The 22,090-nt window shown below is 40.8% G+C and overlaps 1 protein-coding gene across 1 annotated transcript in view; it reads left to right on the forward strand.

Moving 5' to 3' along the window:
• The window catches only part of SOBP (sine oculis binding protein homolog), a 161,525-nt gene that overhangs the window by 36,641 nt on the left and 102,794 nt on the right, over positions 1 to 22,090 (forward strand). The window contains exon 4 of the mRNA XM_034670766.1: positions 3,294 to 3,445. Within this exon, the coding sequence (XP_034526657.1) occupies positions 3,294 to 3,445 (152 nt within the window). The remainder of the gene's footprint in view (positions 1 to 3,293; positions 3,446 to 22,090) is intronic.

Below are 22,090 nucleotides of genomic sequence, written 5' to 3' on the forward strand. Positions count from 1 at the left end.
TGGGGCTCGATCCCGCAACGTCGGGATCACGCCCTGAGCCGAAGGCAGACGCTTAACCGCTGTGCCACCCAGGCGCCCCTAAAATATTTTTAAAATATATATATATTTAAATATATTTATATTTAAATATATATATATATTACAGCAGATCAAGTTAGAAGAGCTAAAATGCTGGGGCCTTCTATTTTGCCAATGTAAAGCATGCACATAATTACTGGGTTTCAGATAAAAAAAAAAATGGCGTTTGTTGAAATGAACCTACCCCTTTGGTTCTAAGCACTTAAGAAAAGCTCAATTTGCTAGGGGTACAGTCATGCACATTGAAGATGGGGCACCATCTCATGGCTAGGGCCAAAATTTTGAGCTATATTTTAGCTGAAAAATTAACTTAGATAATTACAGTTCTTAGTTTCTTAAATAGAATGTGCATAAAAATGGCTTTTATAAGACTGGAGTACCTGAGATATCTGAAAATGTTTTCTCATCTTTGGAGCACTAGCTATTGGTAACAGTTTGATGACAGAAAAGGAGAAATCTGATGGAATTTTTCCAAAGTGTTTGCCTTTATGAAACGGAATTTTATGAGAAACGGATGGGAATACTGAATTATTTAACAAGACAGATGCTAACCACCATTCTAAGAGTTTTCCAACTGCCACGTACAAAAAAAAGTGCACAATTTCTTTTGTTTCCTCTTCCCATGTTGTTACTTTATAGTACAAATGATTTATAAAAATAATCTCCCTCAAAATTCTACTTTTTGTTTCTCTGTTAGGTCTATTGTAAGAAAGTATCCTTGCCTCCTCTTAAAAAACTGACCAGCCAGTCTGCCTGGCGGTGATGGAGGGAAGTGTGAGGGAAAGGGTGAGCTGCCCTCTTCCCAGCCTCCTTCCTTCCTTCCCAGGCTGTGTGCCCACCTCATTAGTGCTTTGTTCTCTACACTTTTTCATCTCAATCTCAAGTGGATTATTTTATTTTATTTTATTTTTATTTTATCTTATTTATATCCATTAAAGTTCTAGAAGGAAAAATTTTAGGTTTTGTTTCTCAAACCAGACAATTTAAGGGAAGGAACAACAAGGGGAACCTAATGGAAAGTGGGGTCTCCTTTTCAAACTCTGAGGCCAAATAATTTCCCCCATAAAAATTTCTTTTCCTTACAGATTTCACCAGAATCAAACATATTGCCAATGGATCATTTGGGAGAATTCTGCTGTATCATCTTCTTTTTTGGGACTTTAAGATTTTAAAGCAGCTAATCAATTGGGAAGAATAGAAAGTAGTAGTTCAAATTAATTTAGGAATGACAGATGGTTATCTTTAAAATATACTATTTCTAATCTAATTTAAAAAACCTTCATACTCTGAGGTAAATTGTAGAGTTTTATTCAGTTTTCATGTCTATGACATTTCATGTCTCTAGACATTTCATGTAAAATGTCTATATATAGACAGATGCCATATTAGAGACCATATAAAATAGAAATAAAGCTTTCTTATACTAGAACAAATTATAAAATGCAGTCATTGTATGACATTTGAATTCATGTTATGACTCCATTTAAAGAAAGAAAGTTATGTTATCAAAAATGTTTGATTAATATCAAAGGTCATTTTTACACTGTCTCATGTGGTAATTAATAGTAGATCATATTATGTAATTTGTGAAAAAAAGTAGCCATTAAAATGACAGTATTTATTCCATTAAGGTAAATAAAATGCTGCACATAGTTCTGAGTGATGATACTCAGGGGAAAAAGAGCCGTATCACTGCACTACAAATTAGTTTGCTTCTAATTTTGCAGGCTGATGACCGCACTGCCTCAAACCAAATCTTTTCCCTGGAATTGGAATGATTGCATGACAGACTCTATGAACCATGAATATGTCAACAACTCATGGACCAGGCCTTGCTTAGCAATTAGTCTTTGGGGGATTTTATTCAGAAATCAGACAACACTACACTGGAGCTTATTGGGAATTTTGTGATTACCATTCATGTCTGGAGCATGAGTCTGGGATAGTTAAAAAAAAAAAAAATCCATAAAGGAAGAAGAAATGTGGCTAATAGTGGCAATCAGTCATATGTACACACATTGTCAATTGGGAGGACCAGAAGTCTCCAGATATAGCAAAAGTCCCTAGGAGGCAGCAAGAAAATATTTTGTAGACTTCTAATTAAAGTGTTCTGTTATTGCCCCCTCCCCTAAATAGGCTAGTATTTCCCAGACTTCAGTCATTTGAGTGTCACTGTCACATTTTTGTCATAACTTATCACCTGCATTATGATTTACTCAATATATTTTATTACCTGACTCACTTTAAAAGCCTCTCTTTGCTTTGAGCAGTAATATTTGTGATATCATGGGCTTGTTTTGCCAGTTAAATTTGTTTCCTTCTTTTGCAAAGGAAAAGAAATGCCGTATTTTAATTATTGAAAATATTCACATACCACTTTACATCATTCTGCGCATCTGCATGACATGGGTGGCCGGTCCTGCAGAAGCTGCTGGGACTTGCTGAGAATGATCTTTATCGCTGTGTGACCTCAGGTCTCATGGCTGACACCTCCATTACCATCCCTCCATTTCAGGACGTGAGCTACATCACATGGAGAGAATTTAAATCAGGCCTGTGCCTCCCCGAGGACACCCATGCAGGAAGGTTTTGTCGTAGGAGACTGCTGAGTGAGCCAGGCTAGTGCTTTTCCATCGCAGAATCTGGCCACTCACATCCATCCTTTTCTGACTAGCCATATCACTTGGGAAGCATTACATCGCAAGGGTGAATTACACCCCATATCCTGTAACTGTCATAAGAAACATGCCAAAATTGGAGCCTGGTTCCTGACTCACATTAGGGCATCACATTGTGGGTTAGCACTTGGGTGTCCCACCTGGTGTGGATCTCACAGGCTTTCAGCAGTACGTTTGAAGAAATGGGTCATTTTACAAGCTTCATGAGTCCTGAGCCTGGGTTAACCAGGTAGAATATGCATTTTTCCCAGGCTAGGAAGCCCTGGGAGCCCTCTGGGGTGTGCATTCATGCTCTGGATTTTAAGTAAATGAGGTTTTTTTGGAAACTTCAGAGCCAACCAGGAAAGAAAGAAAAGCAAGCAAGCGAGCGAGCACTGAGTGTTCCTATCAGGAGCTGGCTATCCGACGAAGTCAGAAAGCGGTGAGGTGCAGAAATTAAAATTAGACCTCAAGTAGCTCTGTCAGGCTCAGGGTGTGTCTAAGTTTGAAGGGATGTTTGCTTCTGATATGAACATTTTTCTTATACTTTTATTATAGAAGATGATGTGTCAAATGTACAAATAATGTGTGCCTGGTGCCAGAAAGTGGGAATCAAGCGCTATTCCCTGAGTATGGGAAGTGAGGTGAAAAGCTTCTGCAGCGAGAAGTGCTTTGCGGCCTGCCGACGAGCCTACTTCAAGAGAAATAAGGTAAGAGCACGTAGAGAGAGGCGGCTGTGCAGGCCTCCCCAGACCATGTGCGCATGTGCCTCCTAGCTTCTAGCTGAAAACACTGTGCACAGTTTACTTTTATTTTTTCTGTTTTGTCTGTTCTCCTTCTCTGTCATACTTACCCTTTCGGAATGAGGAATCCCCTTCTACATGTAACCTATTGTTCCATTTCTCTGTCTTGATGTTTGAATTCTGAGAGGGTGAATGAGAATCTGATGAGGAGGGACACGGTGATCGCAGCTGAGTGACGGCCTCAGTGACAGTGTTTCTCCAGCCGTAGAGCGTATAGACTAGAGACCGGGAAAGATGAGCGGTAGAGACTTCTTAACAAAGGCCGAGGAACGAGCCACGCAAGTGTGGCCAGAAAGCTTTAGTCCACACAGTTTCATATTTGCTCCCCATGGGAACGTTGCTCTGGCTCTACAAAAGCTGATCCACAAATTCTAATCAGGAACCACAAATTCCGATGAAGAAAAACGTCAAGTCTCTCTTGACGCCTTATGTGCAGGTTGACTGATACTGAGAAAAGGCTAAATAATGACTCCCTGAACCAACATTGCTCACACAGCCAAGCGTGTGTCAGCAGCGTGGTGGGTGAACACAGGAACAGCCATAGTTGATCAGTTTTTGTTTTGTTTGAAGACACCTCAGATCTGAAAATGTCCTTTTAGAATACTGTTAGCCACCACTGATGAGAAATGGAATGTGGGATGTTTTCACACTCACGCGCACATAGACACGCAGGTAGTTCCTTAATCTTTAAAGAACCGCTGTAGCATTTTGCCACCAATTACTGAAGTAAATTGTTAGTTCTTGATTATTTTCCATTGATCTGTAAAGCTTCCTTAATTCATGAAATTGTCCACATTTTGCTAAGCATTTCCATTTCCCTGATACAAGATCGAAATCTGTCTCGAAGCAAACAATTATTATTATTTTTTTAAGTCTGGTATTTGCAATCCTGAAATGCTAATCTCGGGTTCACTGCATTGCAAGAAGTACTCTTGCAGCAAATTATCTCTTGCAAATTTGGGTCACATCATTCTGCCAAAAAACATAATGCTGAAAGAATTAGGCTGCAGGAGTCAGCGGGGTGGAATTTTAGTAGCAGTCTCTAAGAATTAGGCTCATAATCTTCACCGAAACAGGGAGGCAAGTAAGGAAATGGTTTGGAATTCTTTTGGGACCGTCAACAGTCGAGTTCATTTTCCCTCGGGAGGGGCCGGTGAGACTCCACAGAGGAGGGCCGTTAGCGCAACCATGGGAGACACGTTTTGTTTTATTAGAGGAGGATTAAAATGATCTCTGAGACCACGGGGCTCCCGTTTTGAACAGTGAGCATTGGGGTAACAATCACAGGAGTGGACCCAGTGCTTTCATCTTCAAAGCCCTACTTACCACAACAAAATACTTTGCATTCCATCCCAGAAGATGGCTAGAGAACAGGGGTTTTGTCTTTCTATGATTCTGAAGGATTATGGGTCTGAATCTTGATGGACGGCCTGTAGTGAGCAAAATCAAGCAAGATGAATTTGTCACAGTCCTGGTGATACATGTCATCTTTTGCAAAACGATTTTACTCTAGTGAGCCTCTGAAATAGCCCAGAATACCATATTTATATGTATAATACCATATATAAACATTTTTATCGTTATAAATAACATGTAATATTACATCATTATAAAGCTTAAGGTCAAACTGAATTTAAAACTTCCATAGCATACAGTTTTAAAAGATGGATAACTGGGAGTCCAGATAAGAATTAGTATTTGGAATACTTCCGGCAGGTAAAATCAGCAGGGGGAGGAAGACCATTACCTTTCTCTTCCTGCAGGGAGTTCTTGGGGTCGGTCTTCAAACATCCTGCAAATGCTGGGAGTCACAGGGGCTTGAAGTTGAGCCAGTGACTTTGACAGCTGATCCCAGCAGCCCATTAGTGTACATACAATACCTGTCTTCTCTGCGATCTTCATGCTTATTTATGTATTCCAAAGCTCTGCCACACTATACCTTCTCATTTTTCAAGTAGGGGAATAAACTGGTCACATCGCTTGCTGGATTCCTTTTTTCTTTTTTTTTTTTTATTTTAAGAGTGTTATCTCTGCAACAATATCCTATTATATTACAATAAACATGTACAGCTGCTGCATTTCTGTTAACTGATAGGATTTTGTGGTCATTTCATTTAGGGCTTGGGTTTCCTAATGGATTGTATTCGATACCAGCCTCCATCCTGCCATTTCTAAGAACTGCTGTAATAAGCCCCAGGGTGTTCCCCTCGGAAGACAATAGCAAATAGCTACTTTTCTTGTGTCATTTAACCAAGTCTTTAGTCCTCACTATTAAAATTGTGGACTTTCTTAATCTTAGAAAAAGGGCAAAATTCTTCCCCTCCTGTCATAAAAGATTTTCTGGCTAAATTCTGTGCTAAATTTTAGATATTCAGAAGGGGATGGAAAACAGAGTGAATAATGTGTGTGGAGAAGAGAAATTTGCCTTAGGTATAATGTAGATTTTAAAAAACATGTAAAGTTAACTCTGCTGTAAATTATGCTTTATAATGACAGCCCGCTTGTTGGTGGATAGCATGCTGGGATCTAAAAATGGTCTCTAAGTTGAACCCAAATTGCATGCATAACTTTACAAAGAAAAATCCTAGTAGAAAAGGTAGCTAATTAGGAGCCTTATTCAGCTGACCTCTGTTTTGTGTCTGAGCAACACCTGCATTTGTGCATGTAAATTGGACAGCTGTGCCTGCGCCTGCGGTTCCCCTGCTCTCCTCTTCAGAAATGCTTGGGTATGGAGGCAGGAATTGATTTGCTGCTAAAAACAAGGACAAAAATAGCCCAACTCTCAAAATGAAGGCCCACTGAAAATTGGCTCTTTAAATTTCATTTGCTTCTCCGCCCTTCCTTTCTCTGGGTCTCTGTGTCTGTTTGATGGAGTAGGTTAAGGATGTCATATCCGTCTCTCACAAACCCTGGCCCTATTAAAGTAAGGTAGGGTAAGACTGAAGCCAGGTTAACCCTTTATGGCATGTGGTTTATATTTTTAAACCGAATTTAAGATTTTATTTGACGAGTTGTTTGGATTGCTACACTACGTAGGCTTTCTTCAAGATGTTTCTGTTAGGGGAGGATTGTGAATCACAGCTGTATTCACTTAAGAAACCTAACTACTAGCTTGTACATTTCAGGATGTTGGCTCTAAGAAGTGATAGTGTTAATTCATAATTATATTTTGTAGAATCCTTATCCCCAACAGGCTCAATTGCTGGCTTTAAAGTTTTTGAAACAGTGGGTAAGAGGAATACTTTTGTAGTCTATGGGCATTGGCCGAACAATGGTATGTCGGTCTCATTACTCGATGCACTGGAGACTTTTCAGGGAACTAGTAGCTTGCTCTTTTCCCAGCCCCTTTTTGAGGCCACAAGTAGAAAAGGACTTGGAACATTTCTAGCCTAGTGATTTGCCTAGGAGTTGGAAAGTTGCAGAGGTGTCTTAGTGATTTTGCAAGAGATGCTGAAGTGTTTTGTGTAACAAATACCAGTTTTACTTTGCACAATAACACTTACAAATATTCTTTCCTAAGGGAGTATGCCTTGTAACCATTATCCCTTTAAAAACAAGAGTAACAAACAAGACCGCAAGTAGTAGTCATTTCCAAATATCCCGTGTTTGGTCTTTTCCCTTCTACTTGGGAAAATATCTTATTATCTAAACTAATGTCCATAAATCAAGGAGGAAATAAAAACTCAAGACAAATGGCCAGTGCAGACAGTGTAAATGATTGTTTTTTTTTCTTTGTTAAGATCTTAAATTTTAGTGCTCTTTATGGGTTCATGACATTGATACTTTAGTAACAGACGTGATTTCCTGAAAACACCAAAGTTTTCCTTCCTTGTTCTAATTTTCCTGTAATTTGAAATAAGAATAGATAGAAATACCTCTTCTAATACCATAATGTTGTTGTTCCCCACCAGACCATAGTGAGAAGCAAGCTATGTAGATAAGAGATAACAATAAGGATGAATTAAAGGTGATATAGACAGAAATGACATTTGCAAATCATGTCATTAAATCGCTAACAATCATGATAATAATAACAAATATTTGAAGAGGGGAATATTGTATAATAAAGCATTTATTTCGCTTTCAAATGATTTCTCTGCATTCACAGTGATTTCTTCTTAGAAGAGATCTCTTTTGGAAGACCCATCACTAATTAGCATTTATCGTATTATTTGAAGACACATTTTATTTAGACCACAGTAGTCCTCCCTTATCCCCGGGGGATACCTTCTAAAACTCCCAGGGATGCTTGAAACCACGGATAGTACCAAACCGTATTGATACTATATTTTTACCTATGCATGCATACCTATGATAAAGTTTAGTTTATAAATTAGATGCAATATAGAGATTAACAACAAGAATTAATAATAAAATAAAACAGCTTTAACAACATACTGACATAAAACTTATGTGAATATGGATTCTCTCTCAAAATATCTTTACTGTACTGACCCTTCTTCTTGTGGTGCTGTGAGATGTAGGCATTGTGATGTAGTGTTAGACTGTTCTTGACCTTGTGATGATAAATCAGGAAGATCATCTGGTTCTAGGCCACAGTGAACCACAAATAAGTGAAACCATGGAAAGTGAAACATGGATAAGGGGGACTACTGTATTGGTCTTTTTTTTAAACTCGAAGATATCTTGGAAAAGATTCTCAGCTTCGGACTTAATTATCGAACCTAGTAGCGCAGAAGAAATGTGTAACAGTTGCCCTGCTAATCCAGTGATTAACCTGTCTACTTTGTTCCCTTGAAACCTGCAAGATTTAATTTGCAAAATGGTTATCATTCATGAAAGTTTGGGGAAGAACATTAAGAAATTATTTGTAATTAACGTTCTCTGCCTGAATCTCAGGCCACAGACTTGCTTATGCCAGCTGCTTGCAAATATTCTCGATCGACAAGTAACTACGACAGGGAAGCACCAGAGTTCTTCCTGCAGATTCACCTTGTTTTTATGGGGCGTCAGTGAGCCTTTTGGATCTACTTCCCCTGGCCTGTAGCGCGATTGCCCTGGTTCTGCAGGGTCTGTTGGATCTGTGCCGCAAGCCTGTCCACTGGCTGCATGGACAGTGGCCCCTCTGCCCCCCAGGGCTTTAGTCTGTTGGCCAGTGGCTGAGTTCCCTCTCGGTCACAGCAAACAGGGGCGTCCTCAGAAAGCTCTAGGGAAAGAACAATGAACCCAACTGTTTTCTCCTCCTGTGGTATTTTGAAATATGGAATGGAATATTGATGAGCTGCTGCAAAGGAGAACCTATGAAAAAAGCAATAGCAGAGGAGGGAGAAGGTGTTAGCCCTTTGAACACAATTAGGATGGGGTTCCAGCAGGAAAGTTCCGGGCAGTGAAGTAAGATGTAGGTAAAGTTCAAGTGATGCCTGGACTCTTGAAGCAAGCCAGAAAGAGCTCCAGGGCAGAGCTTCTGCAGGCCGGGTAGGAGCCATTGCCCTCAGAAGCCATCAGAAGCTCGGGGGAGGGGCACGTGATTATGTTTATCACAGCACTTGAACACCACTTGAGAAGCCCTGGGTTAAGGGATACCTGGAACACAAATAGAATGGGGCAAGTGAGTTTCTACTGCAAGAAAGGAATAGCACCCCCTTCTAATTTTTAGTGGGCTATATTTTGGAGGTTGTGGGAAAACAGAGAAATAATTCTAATCTGTTATACAGTATGGATGTCAACTTCTGACTAATATTAGATATTTTAGACTAAATATGAAGAGATGATTAAAGCTCCAAATAGCTTCAAGCCCCAGTGTTTGTTCAACATTTCTTTTCAGTGAACAGAAGGAAAAGCGGAGGCGAGGGGGACAGATTTTTCATAGATCTGAATCTGATCACCTGGGGGTCAATGTGCAGGGCTATTGACATATTCTCACATGTTGATTTTCAGACACAGTCAGTGTCTGGCCATCCTTCTAGTCAGAGCTAATGCTATACACTTAAATCAAGTTTCTCTCATTTGAACTGCCGGTAATTATCCAATCCATCTCGAAGGCACACTCTCTTTTAACATGAACCACAGTGTCAGATTGCATCAGCTACATTGTGTTCTGGTGAGTGCGGCTGCAGTGATGAAAGCGTGTGCCTCAAGTTCATAGTCCGGCTGTCTGGTTGGGCAGTGGGTAGTTCAGGAAACAAATGATCAGGAAGGGTTCTAGTTATTTGGGACATGCTTTCTCCTTATCGATCCAGTCACTTGCGTTGCTAACTTTCTCACCTTGCTGCTAGCAGTGTTCTTGGTTTATCGGAAGAATAGGCATTTAAAGAATTATCTAATGGGTTCTTCCGATGTGCATCTCCCATCATGAGCTACGTCCAGCCCTCTTTGTGCCGAACTTTAAAAGGAAGGTGTCGTGAGACCTTATTAATGAAGACCACAGGAGGGAGAAGTTTCTAAGAGGCCTTAGTGCACTGTCCAGAGAAACCAAGAGAGAAGCGTTGTGCATTTTCCTGGGATTGTAGGTAGGCTGTTAGTTCAAATGCTTTGTTAAAGATGTGAAGTAGCCAAGACAGGCCAGGTGGCTTGCCTTGAGATATTTTAAGGTAGTACTTTGAATCCAGAATTTTTCTCATACACTTTTGCAGTGTCTGGTCACAAAAGCTAGTACACTCAAGATGGCCATACGCGGGAGATGCAAGCTATAGGCACACCTGTGGTTTTTATATCTCCCCCTCTCAGTACTGCCGTCTGGCTTCTGCACACAGAAGCAAACGTGTGAACTGGGCAAGCCACGTGTACTTATTTGTTTCTTGGGCTCTTTACTCTTTGTTCATATTATCACAGATTAGGATGAACTAAAAACAAGCTTGTTGTAGATGGCCGCTTAATTCCTGCCCCTGCAGGTCAGCTGGAGAGTGGGAAATTCCTTACGTTAACAATCCACTGTTAGAGCTGCCGTGCACACGGTGGAATCTAATGTCTACTGACAGACTGCCTTTGGAGGTTATGAACGTCAATCTGTTGCATTCTCTGTAAACACAGGCTGTGGGCCAGAGCTGGGCGCTACTACAAGCACAAGAAGGCAGATCAATGGTTTAATGAATCCATAAAAGATGCTTGAACTCTGCTGCAATTTACTGAGCACTCTAGTTAAATGCAACTCCTGTAGTCTTTAAAAAAGAAAAAGACAATCAATGGCCGGGGATGGAAGCCAATGTCCGGTAATCATGACGTCCCAGAATTTGTGTTGCTGTCTCATTGCTAACAGAGGGTTAGCCAGATCCAGGCTCTGAGGCTCACTACTTCTATGTTAATATTTTCCTCATTGTTTGAGCTGCATTTAACCCAGAGACTACGTAATCATTGGGTGCTGCTTCTGTCAGGACTCTTTTTAAAAGCTATGGAATATTATTTAAATGACATTTCTTTAAAGTAATATGATTAGGCTCCAGAATTATATTATTCTAACATGTAGTGTCTTTGTAAGGCATCCCCATGATGAAAAGTAAATAGGGGAATAAAATCCGTTCATGATTAAGTCCTCAGAATGTCAAATTACATAGTGTCGGAGAGCCCTGATTAATCCTTGCATGGTAAAATATTCCTCATTAGTTTGCTATGGCTAAGGGTTAACCACTCCTATTATAAATTCAGACATTAATGTATTTTCTGCTTAATTCATCTTCTAATAGAAGAAAATATAGTTAGCAGATAGGAATTTTTTACTTCTAAATGTGCCTTGGAAACATTATACTGATTTATAAGAGAGCTTTGGAGGCATATAGGAGAAATCCTTCATAAATATGTTCAAATGAATTTAAAAGTATTTAACTACTTTTGATTGTGGAAAAACAACTGCTTTGACTTTGAAATGATTTTTTTTTTCCACAGATAGTAGAATTTATGATGTAAATCAAAGATTTTGCATCCAATTTTTGTCACACGAACTTAGCTTTCTTAGTGTTTCACTTTGTGATTAGCTAATTAGCATTAGGAGAGCTGGGTCCTACCCCAGTAAGTGTATTGTGGGGAATCAGTGGGTAATAGAAATTTTGAGGTATTACAATTGCTAGTCTGCTTCACAGGCTGCCTTCTAGGATATTCTAGGATAAAGTGGTGATTTCTATATGGATCCAAACGAATGATATATTATCTTGTGATCTGTTTTGATAGAATAAATTAATATTTTCTTAAATAGGGTGAGCAGTTCTAAGACTGTACATCCAACTTGTTATAAGACCAATCTTTGAAGGTCCTGATAATTTCTGTGATTACATGTAGGATTAAATGTTTTGTAAGTTGGAGCAATTTAAATTGTTGGTGTCAAAGGGCTTAGGGATACAGAGACCCAGGGATAGGTGAGATGGGCAAATAGACATTTGCGACAACATGGATGGACCTAGAGGGTATTATGATGAGTGAAATAAGTCAGACAGAGAAAGACAAATACCATATAATTTCACTTATCTGTGGGATCTAAAAACCAAATGAATAAACAAACACACAAATAAAAAAGCAGAAACAGACTCATAAATACAGAGAACAAACTGGTGGTTGCCTGAGGGGAGAGGGGTGGGGGGATGGGCAAAATAGGTGTAGGGGATTAAGAAGTACAGGCTTCCAGTTGTAAAATAAATAAGTCACAGGGATATAAATTACAGCATAGAGAATATATCAATAATATTGTAATAACTTCGTATGGTGACAGATGGTAACTAGACTTATCATGGTGATCATTTCATAATGTATATAAATGTTGAATCACTATGTTGGACATCTGAAATATAATATTGTGTGTCAACTATTCTTCAATTGAAAAAAGAAAAAACAGGGAAAAAGCAGGGCAGATACTTAGCGACAAGAGGAATTTGCCTATTAGGACGCAAGTCTCTGTGCTACTTTTTTGTTTGTTTTTAACTAAGATTAAAAAAAATTGTTTTTATTCATCCACTTATTTAAACAAATAAAATAAAAGATATACTGAGTCTCCTTAATACGCTAGACACTGTTTTGGGTTTGGTGGATATATTATTAAACAAGAGAAAAGTCCCTTGGAGCTTACATTCTTTTTCTAAGGGAGATAGATAATATACAAGTTAAAACTATGTATATATGTAACAAAATTTCAGGTGGTGACAAGTGCTATGAAGAAAAAGCAGGGTGAGGGGATGGGTAGCAATGGGGTGCTGTTTTACATCTGGCGTTTACAGAAGTTATCCTTGAGGAGGTGATGTATGGGTAGGGACAGAATGGATGATGGAGTTGTCAGGAGAAGAGCTTGGAGCAGAGAGTTTACAAGAGGAGGGGGAGCAAGTGAAAGGCAGAGGAATAGGCTCGGCACTTTCAAACAGCAGCAAGAAGGCCATACAGTCTGGAGTTGAATGGTCAAGGTGGTTAGGGACCAGATCATTTTGGGCACAGAGGTACTAGTTTGGATTTTCTTCTAACTTTGATGGCAGCTTTTGGGAGGTGTTGAGCAGGATGTGTGATATGATCTAATCTTCCCTGTTGATTGGATCTCTGTTAAGGAAGTAATACATTTAAGATCCTGGATGCAGAGAGGATTTAGAGAGTAGGAAAGGCAATAGCGTTCCCATGAAGTTGGGTGTGTCTGGCAGTAGAAAATGAAAAGTGTCATATTCACTGAATTATTCACTAGTAGTTATGAAACATTTCCCAGTAGCAAAAGTATGTTGAACTAGTTTAGGGTTTTTTTTCTTTTCTTTTCCTTTTTTTTTTAAGTGTGGGAAGAAATGAACCAAGGATGGATATTGTTGGTTAAATGTTCTGACACAGTGATTTTTCTTTCTATATGGCAGGTGGGGCTTGCCCCCAGTCTAGCAGGGAGGTTAAGACCTCAGAAGGTAAGCTCAACACAGAAACCAAACCTTGGCCTGGGAGACAGACCTGTGGCATCCACAGGCATCCACACCCCCCCATGAGTAGTGTGAGGAAAAGGAGATCGTAACTTTGAAGGGACCATCTTTGGGTAAAGGAAGTGTTTTGAAGTTTAATTTAAGGGTAGACCTAATTTAGTGATAGTTATAGGGTGTATCAGGATTTTTTTTTTTGGCGGGGGAAGGGAGGAGTATCAGAATTTTTAACGCAAGTAACAGAAAACCCAATACAAACTGGTTTAGACAATAAAGGACATCTTTTATTTAGTGGAGTTCAAGTCCTAAGGTAGGGTGTGCTTCAGACAGGTTGATCCTGTCATGCAGTGGTTTCATTTCTTCCCATCTTTGTACTTTTGTAGATGGACTGTTGGCTATTTTCCAAGGCAATCTCCCCAGAGGTCATAGGATGGCTGTTAGCAGCAATCAGGCCTATGTGCTTCCTTGTTCATATCCAATAAAAGACAGAGTGCCTGTGTCCTAGCATTCCAAGTAAGAGTCTTGAAATGCATATTCATCGTTTATGCTTAGGTCACGTGTGCATGCCTGAACTGGGACTATGACCAGGGCAATGGATATTCTGATTAGCTTGAGCCAGTCAGGGCTTCTCTCATATGTTAGAGTTAGGCTCATTTTCCTCTAAAGCCCATGGAAGGCTGCATGTGGAAGGGCAGCTACCAGAATGAAAATTTGGAAACTCTTAAAAGAGGGAAGGGGTCAGAATGATGGCTGATGGTTGGTGCCAGCAAATATCCACTAGAGAGAAGAAGTGACCTCATGAAGCTATTTCATGAGGTTGGATTCTTTACACAATGAATATGGCATGTCTGTCTACTCTTATCATGTGAAGGAAGGAATCTGAAATCCAGATATGGATTGAGAGATAAAAATGCAGTTAACATCCATCATAGGACACTTAGATGAACAACTTCTATCTCGGTCCAGCTATTTGAAAACCTGATTATTAGAATGTTGGCTTTAGTACCAGGACCAAAGTGCTGACTCGTTCTCTTCTTTTTGGACTCCATAGAATATGTGATTACATAGAACTAAGGTGAAGGGATTGTGGTTAGCTGTTAGATATGCTTATTTCTGAAGAGGAACAATGGTGTAATTAGAATAGCAGATACCACAATAAATAGTTTCACCAGTGTGAGCGGCCTGGGAGATGTTGGCCAAGGACCCTATTGGATATGGGGAGGGAGATATCTGGGACTGGACGGGGCTGCTGTTACTTATCAAGAGTGAACCTGTCCGCCATACGTTTGAGCTTTCTCTGTGGCTGCAAACTGTCCCGCTGAACGGAAGGGAGTGGAGAGTGTTCAAACAAATTGTCACTTAGTCTGAGGCTGAATGCATTGAGTTCAGGGAGCTGAAGGAGGACAGACCTTGAAGGCTGTAACTTTCAAGTTATTAATTTATCTATTTATTTATTAAACAAATGTTCCTTGAGTAGCTACTAGGTGCTGGGCACTGTGCTAGTCATTGGGGTTCCACCAGACAAGGAGAGCTGGTTCCTGCCCTCATGAAGTGTATAGGCCAGTGGAAGACAGATGAGTATTTACATAATAGCACCAATGTGAAATTGTCACTGTGTCAAGGGTAAGGATAGTGTGGGCACAGTGCGGTGAGAGCCTCTAACAGAGGGATTTGATTAGTCAGGAGACCCAGAAGCTTCCCTGAGGAGGAAGTAGGGCTTGCACTGAAATCCGAAAGATGAAGAGATGTGAGGGAGGGGAAAAGGGGGGAGGAAGAGCTTATTGGGATGAGGACACAGCAGTATGATCTCGAATCCTGGCCCCGATCTGCCACTTCTTTGCCAATTTCAAGTTCTTTGTGAGGGAATGGAATTTTACCTATAAACAAGAAAACAAATAAACAAATATTCCCTGGAACAATAATCCCATTAATCCATTTGTTTGTGTATTTGTTCATTCATTCATTCATTCATTTCTACCAACCCTTGGGGATTTGTTGCTTGCTTATTGGCTTCTGCCTTTCCTGACTTTCCACTCTGCTTCATGGATGGTGAAGTTAGCACAATATTACTCATTTATTTCAGGGAGTATATTGTCAGCTTATAACTCCTGAAGGTAGCAGCATTTTGTAAATAAATAATAGGAGTAATAACTCTAAGACCCTAAGTGTTTTTTATTACCGAATGTATCAGAAAAACAAGAATAACAGCAGAGAAAAGATTGGGGGAAAATGCACCGATTTGAGAGAGGAAAATAATTAGTGTCCGACAAATATGGTTGGATGATTGAAAATAAATGGAGTAAGTCATTTTCTGATGGAAAGAGCCAGAGAAAGGGCAGATCCTTCCCCCCACCTCCCTCTGGGTGTGGGAAGAGATGTGGTTTTATTATATATAGAGAGAACTATAGACCTATGTTAACATTAAGGTGAGGGTAGACAGGAAGTTTGGGTGATAAATCTCAGGATAGAGGAATGCTTATTGACACTCAGGGCCCCAGATTAGACAAGTGTGATAAAGTGGGAACAGAACAGCAGGTCTGCTGGCCCAGTAACAGAGGGCGATTCTCATGGTACGATGGTGTGGTGGGAAGGAAGGAATTCTCCTCCCTTTCTTTGTATTCTTTGTTTCAGCCTGGTATCTCATTTAGTGCCTAGGATCATGATGGCAATCCTATAGGAATGTGATGATGAATAATTAGGCAGGTAAGCAGTTAGGATTTTATCTTCCTGGGTCTTAACCGGGTGATGTGGACACGTCTATTCAAAACAAAAGGTCTCTGCATCACTCTTCAGGGTGCCAGATAGAGGAGATGACCCTTCCTGAGGCTGACCGTACCTGCACCTGCCTCAGGTGACTGGGGATGGGAACCACGGTGCAATTCAGCTGGAGTCAGCGGCCCCCTCTCCAGTTCCAGTAACTTCTGAAAACCACATATAGTGGCAGTCGTTTCCAAAAGAGGCTGATTTTAAAACTGTGATGAAAATGGCTAACAGCAGGCTGAAGGTTAAAGTAAAAAACTTAAAAACCATAAAATCTGCCTGGAGGCTATTTAAGCAAACTGTTTTAGAGGCACAGATGGTTCATATACCTCTGAGCCAAAAACAAAAAAGTAAAAAGGGGACAGTAAAGCTGGCGTGATTAAGCAGACAAGTATGAAAGTTTTATTAGTACGAAAAAGGCATCCTTTAGAAAAGTGGAAAATCTGTCTCCGGCAACTCGTAAGACATGTTAAAGACCAATGGGAAATGGAGAGGACACACAGATGACATCTCAGAAAGCAACCAGAGAGAGCGAAAACACACAGTGTGCTTCTGTACGTTGGGTGTCAGGGGCTGTGCTCTAAGGAGATTAGAAGGCAGTGGAAGACAAAGATGGAGTATGTGGAGGGTTGGGTGTGGCTTCCCTGTCCTATCTTTTTGAGGTGCAGGAGCGTTTATAGGGATTTGATGCAACTTAAATTGTGAGTTGAGTCTCTAAGGAAAAGGAGCAAGAGCAAATCTGAGAAGCTGTAGCGCCATCAATCAGAAGGCCCAAAGCATGTGAAGGAGGTCAAGTATGATGTTGCTGCCAGTATTACTAAAAAATTCTAAGCCTCCCTGAAAGTGGTGGTGGGAGGGCCTCCATCCTCTTCCGAGGGTACCCCCTCCTGCTTCCAGCGCACACCTTCACGTATGCTTCTGTACATGGGCAAGGCCTCACACATACACTTACACAGAATGTCTCCGGAGTTTAGATTGGTGAGCTTCCATTATCATAATTGGGAGAAAAGTCAGATTCCGAAAAATAACACAACAGTGCAAATTTTGCAGGGTCGCCATTTGAGAACCTTCCTCTGAGGAAAAAAACAAAACAAAACAGTACTTGTGTCTTGAGTTAGCATTCAATATAAACCTTTCAAAAATGACCAAATATAGCCTTGCAAAAAGTAAGGTAAGTTGTTTGGATTTTCAAAAATCCAAATAATTCACTTAGAGTTTGGCTGACTCCCTCCAAAGCGACCCTTGAGGAAAACAAATTACTGAAGGCAAGGAATAAAGCCTTGCCGTGGATTAAGAACCTGGGTAAGGAGTGGATGATATCCCTCAGAGTACACATAAATTAATAGCATACTGTCCCAGGGGTCTATATTAGGAGTAGTGTCACTTAATATACTGATTGCTTATTTGGAAGTAGATGACAGGAAGGAAGGGAAGTTTGCTACTTTTTCTAAGTTGCTTTCATTTGAAAAACCACAGGGGATTACCTCCTCCCAGCTGCCCGCCCCCCCAAAACACCAAACCCTGCTCTACAAATGTATGAATATAATGAGGTAACCTGACATCAGATGCAATTCCATTCACTGAGCTGTCAGCTAGCACAAGAGGACAAAAACTTTCAATTCTCATACTCCCTGACACAGGCTGCCTCTCAACATCCCCAGAGAGGCGAACTTGGTTTGGTGCGAAGGGGTCTCAATTGTGTTCTTTGCCTAGACTTAAAAAAAAAAAAAATAGCATTTAGAAGTTTGCTTTAAAGATAGTTTTTTTTTTTTTAAGTGAACAAAAGTATGTCAAACAATAAGCTTTGTCCCACCTTCACAGGAAATGTGTGGTTCATCCTTCTTTAACCTGATTTTTATAAAAGGCTAATGCTGAACTTTGAAAGAGTTGACATAGAGGATTAAATCTATTTTCATTAGGCTCCAGGCTATACAAAGATGGGATATAAGAGCCTGAAAAGGTATACTGATGGGGACAAAAGAACCAATAATAAAACTAAAGAATTGGTAAAGATAAATAGAATGAAAGTGTACCCTGCCTCTTAACACTCAGGGGTAACCTTTGCAGTTGGTCACCATGGAGAAAGACCGGGTCAGACTCCATGGCAGATGGTTTAATAAATAGTGCACATATTAATCCGCAGAGGCAGCCCTGGAAGTACAAGCAGGTTGTTAATGATCGTGTACAGCAGTTGTGAGCAGCTCCTGCTCTTGCAGTAAGGAATTCAGATGTCATGCTTCAGGGTTCAAGTTGATGAGTTTCTGGGCTGGGAAAACATTTCCCCCTCTGTAGCGCACTGCGCAGCTGATGAGGCGTGCTCCAGGGAAGGGGTGATGCAGGCTACATCAGGTAAAGGCAAGGCAGACAGTGTAGACTCACATCCCAGGTCCATGATTTAGTTTGATGACTTCCTGCTTCTGGTTAAAGTGGCACTGTGGAGAGGACATCAGAGAACGAGGACTTTGTGAATCCAGTGTGAAGGCAGCAGATACCACTACTGTAAACCTCACAGAGCTTCAAACCTGATACTCAAGTCAACACTGATTAAAAAAGAAAGAAAGAATCCCCCGTCTTATGGCCCACTGGCACCAGAGAAAGCCTGTGCCAGGGATATCTTTTTCATTTCCCTGTATCCTGAGTTGCTTAATAAGTAGAAACGAATGTTGGCTTCCCAAATTCCAGAGCATTGAACTTGACTTAAAGACTGAATTAAAAGCAGATAAGCCCCAGAGAATTAATTATGAAGATGTATACTCCCAAGCCCTATACGAGAGATGGAGCTCAGAGAAATTATCTGTATTTATTGCAGCTTAAATCAAGACAATCAGAATTAACTAGAAATTCAGGAAGAGTTGGATGAAAAGTTTAGATGTCTTACACGGTGTGTCATATTAAATGTGATGAGAGAGGAGAATTAAAGTGCACAAAAGTAAACTTAAGAGGTGAGCTTAAGTTAGCAATTCCAGTCACCAACCGGCAGAACTGCCTTTCTCCTTCATTCCCCTTTGTTCACTTCCTTTACCTTGCCAATGCAAGCATTTAGCACTTAATAAATATCAGTTAAACGTGATTCTTTATGACCATGTAATTCAGCAAGGTATTCGACATCCCTGGGGCCTAGATATTTGGCTCAACACTTGGTCAGGGGTTGGTAATGATGATTTGGACCTCAATTTCTTTCTCCTTATGTATGTAGGGACATGGATGACGTATTGAATAAAACCTATATCAAAGTGGTTATTACAGTTAGCCCTTGTCATCTGTATTCTCCAGGGCCATACGGGGGCTCAGCAAGAGGTAGCCATCACTGTATTGCTCTAACCCAGCTGTGCATGGAAGAGACGTGGAGAGATAGGCCTCACTCACTCCTGGACAGCCCGGCACCCATGGCCCACTCCCCCCCTCCCCCATCCAACCACCTGGAACGCCAAGCTTGCTCCTAGGGGAGATGGGAAGGAAGTTGGCTGTTTCCATCTTGCTCTTGGGTGCTGATGCTGAAATAGCCCCGTCTGTTGCTCAGCTCCCTTTCAGGGAGCTACAGCTAGCAGATCAGGGATGCTGCACCCATCACTTCTGGCTTAGGCCAGGACATTGGAATAGACTGGGGAAGTGAAAGGCTGCAGAGAAGCACAGAAATGCATATTTGGGTAGAGAGCCGTATCCTGTGCACCCAGCGAATGAACCAGCAACTCCGATAGGTCCTCGGAGGCTAAGACCTGTCTCGGGGCTAGGTGCCATGGAGCACAGAAATCTGAAACGTGGTTTCTGCTGAGGCGAATGTCTGCCTGAATGTGTGAGTTTTCCTGTGCTTGTACGGAAATTTCATGCCACACATTTATTCACTTACCCGTTTATTCGGTCTCCACAGCATGCTGGGCATTATTCTGTGGCTGGGGATACAAAGATAAATAAAGGAGAGGTCTCTGCCTCTAAGGCTCTCACAGTTGAATAGGGGAGACAGACAAGCAAACAAATGAGACAGTATGAGGCGTGCTGGAACAGATGTGAATGAGGAGAACTGGGGACCATAGAGCGACTTCCCCAGCCCAGGGGCCAGCCTCTCTGCATGAGTGAGCACATGCTAGGAGGCAGACCGAAATGCGAATTCAGGAAATGGGACAGATAGGAGAAAAGCAAAGGGTGGCAAGGCAGTTTAAAGGATCCGAGTCAGGAATGGGAGTTCTACTTGTCACACATTAAAAAACAAACGTATAATCCTTATTGTAGTTCCCAGAGTATGTTTTAACATTTTAAAATATTACAGACTTTCTAGGAATGCTTAAAACCATATCCCATGACTTAAAAAAATTGATTTTGGACATCCTTTTGTCTTCAGGTTGTATTTAGGAAAACGTCTGCAAGAGATGAAGGAGGCAGAGAAGTAGAGAGTATGGAGACAGGGCTCATGACAGACACGTAAAGAGCTGAATGCATAGCTGCACATTTCCTGGACTGTTTGAGCTGAAAGTGATGTTCGAAAGTTTCTCCAACATCATCCTTTTAACTGATGAGAAAACTGTGGCCCTGAGAAGAGAAGTGACTTTCTGGGACCACACAGCTAGTGAGGGGCGGATACCATTGGTGCTGTGGTCAGCTTGAGATCTGTGGAGTCAGCAAGTGGAGAATTGTCATGGTAGTTGTCTGAAGAGCAATAGAACTGGCTCTTCTTTTTCATTAGAATATCAGTATTTAGTAAGTGTACATATACACTTTATAGAACGGCTTAGTGTGCTAGTTTTCAAAGTTTTATTTACTGTGCACTTGTAGTAAGAAATACATTTTGCTTTGTAATTTAGTACACATGCACACACACGCACACGCACACACACACACACAGGGACTCCCACCCTACTTCATATTACCTAAGTCACTTCGATGCTGGCATTTCCTTGATTTTGCCACGAAGTGTCAACAGAAGATTTTCACGCAGTTATGTCACAACAGCAAGCTGGATGACAATGATTATAAAATGCATCATGATTTCAGAAGTATTAAAATATGAAAAATGCTTAGGTTTTAGAATATGCAGAAGACCGTATATCCATTTAAAACTGAACCGAAGTGGGGTGCCTGGGTGGCTCAATTGGTTGAGCATCTGAGTCTTGATTTTGACTCAGGTCATGATCTCAGGGTTGTGAGATTGAGCCCCAGGTCAGGCTCTGCGCTCAGCAGGGAGTCTGCTGGAGATTATCTCTCTCTCCCTCTTCCTCTACCCCTCCCCCCAACTGGTGCTCACAGTCTTGTTCTCTCTCTAAAAAACAAACAAGTAGCAGAAACAAAATTTCCTGAAACAATATATATATATTTTTTATGTGATGCGCTCTGGTATTTTCTGTTTTGTTCTCTTCTGTTTCATTAAAAAGTTGCTGGTTGGGACTCATTAATGGGCTGAGAGCCCAGCTTGAAAATACTGGATGAATAGATAGAATTGTATTAAATGTGATTATTATGGCAGGATGGGGAGCTTTCAAGGCCTTACCATTGGATTCTCCTTGATTTTGACTGAATTTCACCACGTTAAAGCAAGGTATTTCTATTAGTTTTTATAAACTTTAATTGTGGACTCTGTTAATGCAGTCATATTTATCTGTTAAAATGGCTAAAGGCTGCCCCATTTAAAATTTACTTTTAAGTATGCATTTGTCTTGATGGAGAACTGGAGGCAACAAGGATATTGATCATACAGTAAAAGGGAATGCTCAAATTTTAAAATGTGCTATGTCAAGCTCTTGTTATCAGGTAAAAATGAAGGAAAGGAAGGCAGAAGTGACTTGGTGGGGAAGAAGCATGGGTAAGAGAGCCAGGTAAGAAGACCAGACACAGAGGACGGGCCTGAGGAGTGAAGTGAAAAAGGAGAAGCAGCTTGCCCACGCAGCTTTCCATGATAGTTCTGAGCCTTGGGCCAAAGGCGATGAAGAGTTCAATGGAGGCATGGACTGATGCCATGTTTGGTCTGCTATCCATGGCACAG

The sequence above is a fragment of the Ailuropoda melanoleuca genome, chromosome 10 (genome assembly GCF_002007445.2).
Source record: "Ailuropoda melanoleuca isolate Jingjing chromosome 10, ASM200744v2, whole genome shotgun sequence".
Taxonomy (NCBI): domain Eukaryota; kingdom Metazoa; phylum Chordata; class Mammalia; order Carnivora; family Ursidae; genus Ailuropoda; species Ailuropoda melanoleuca.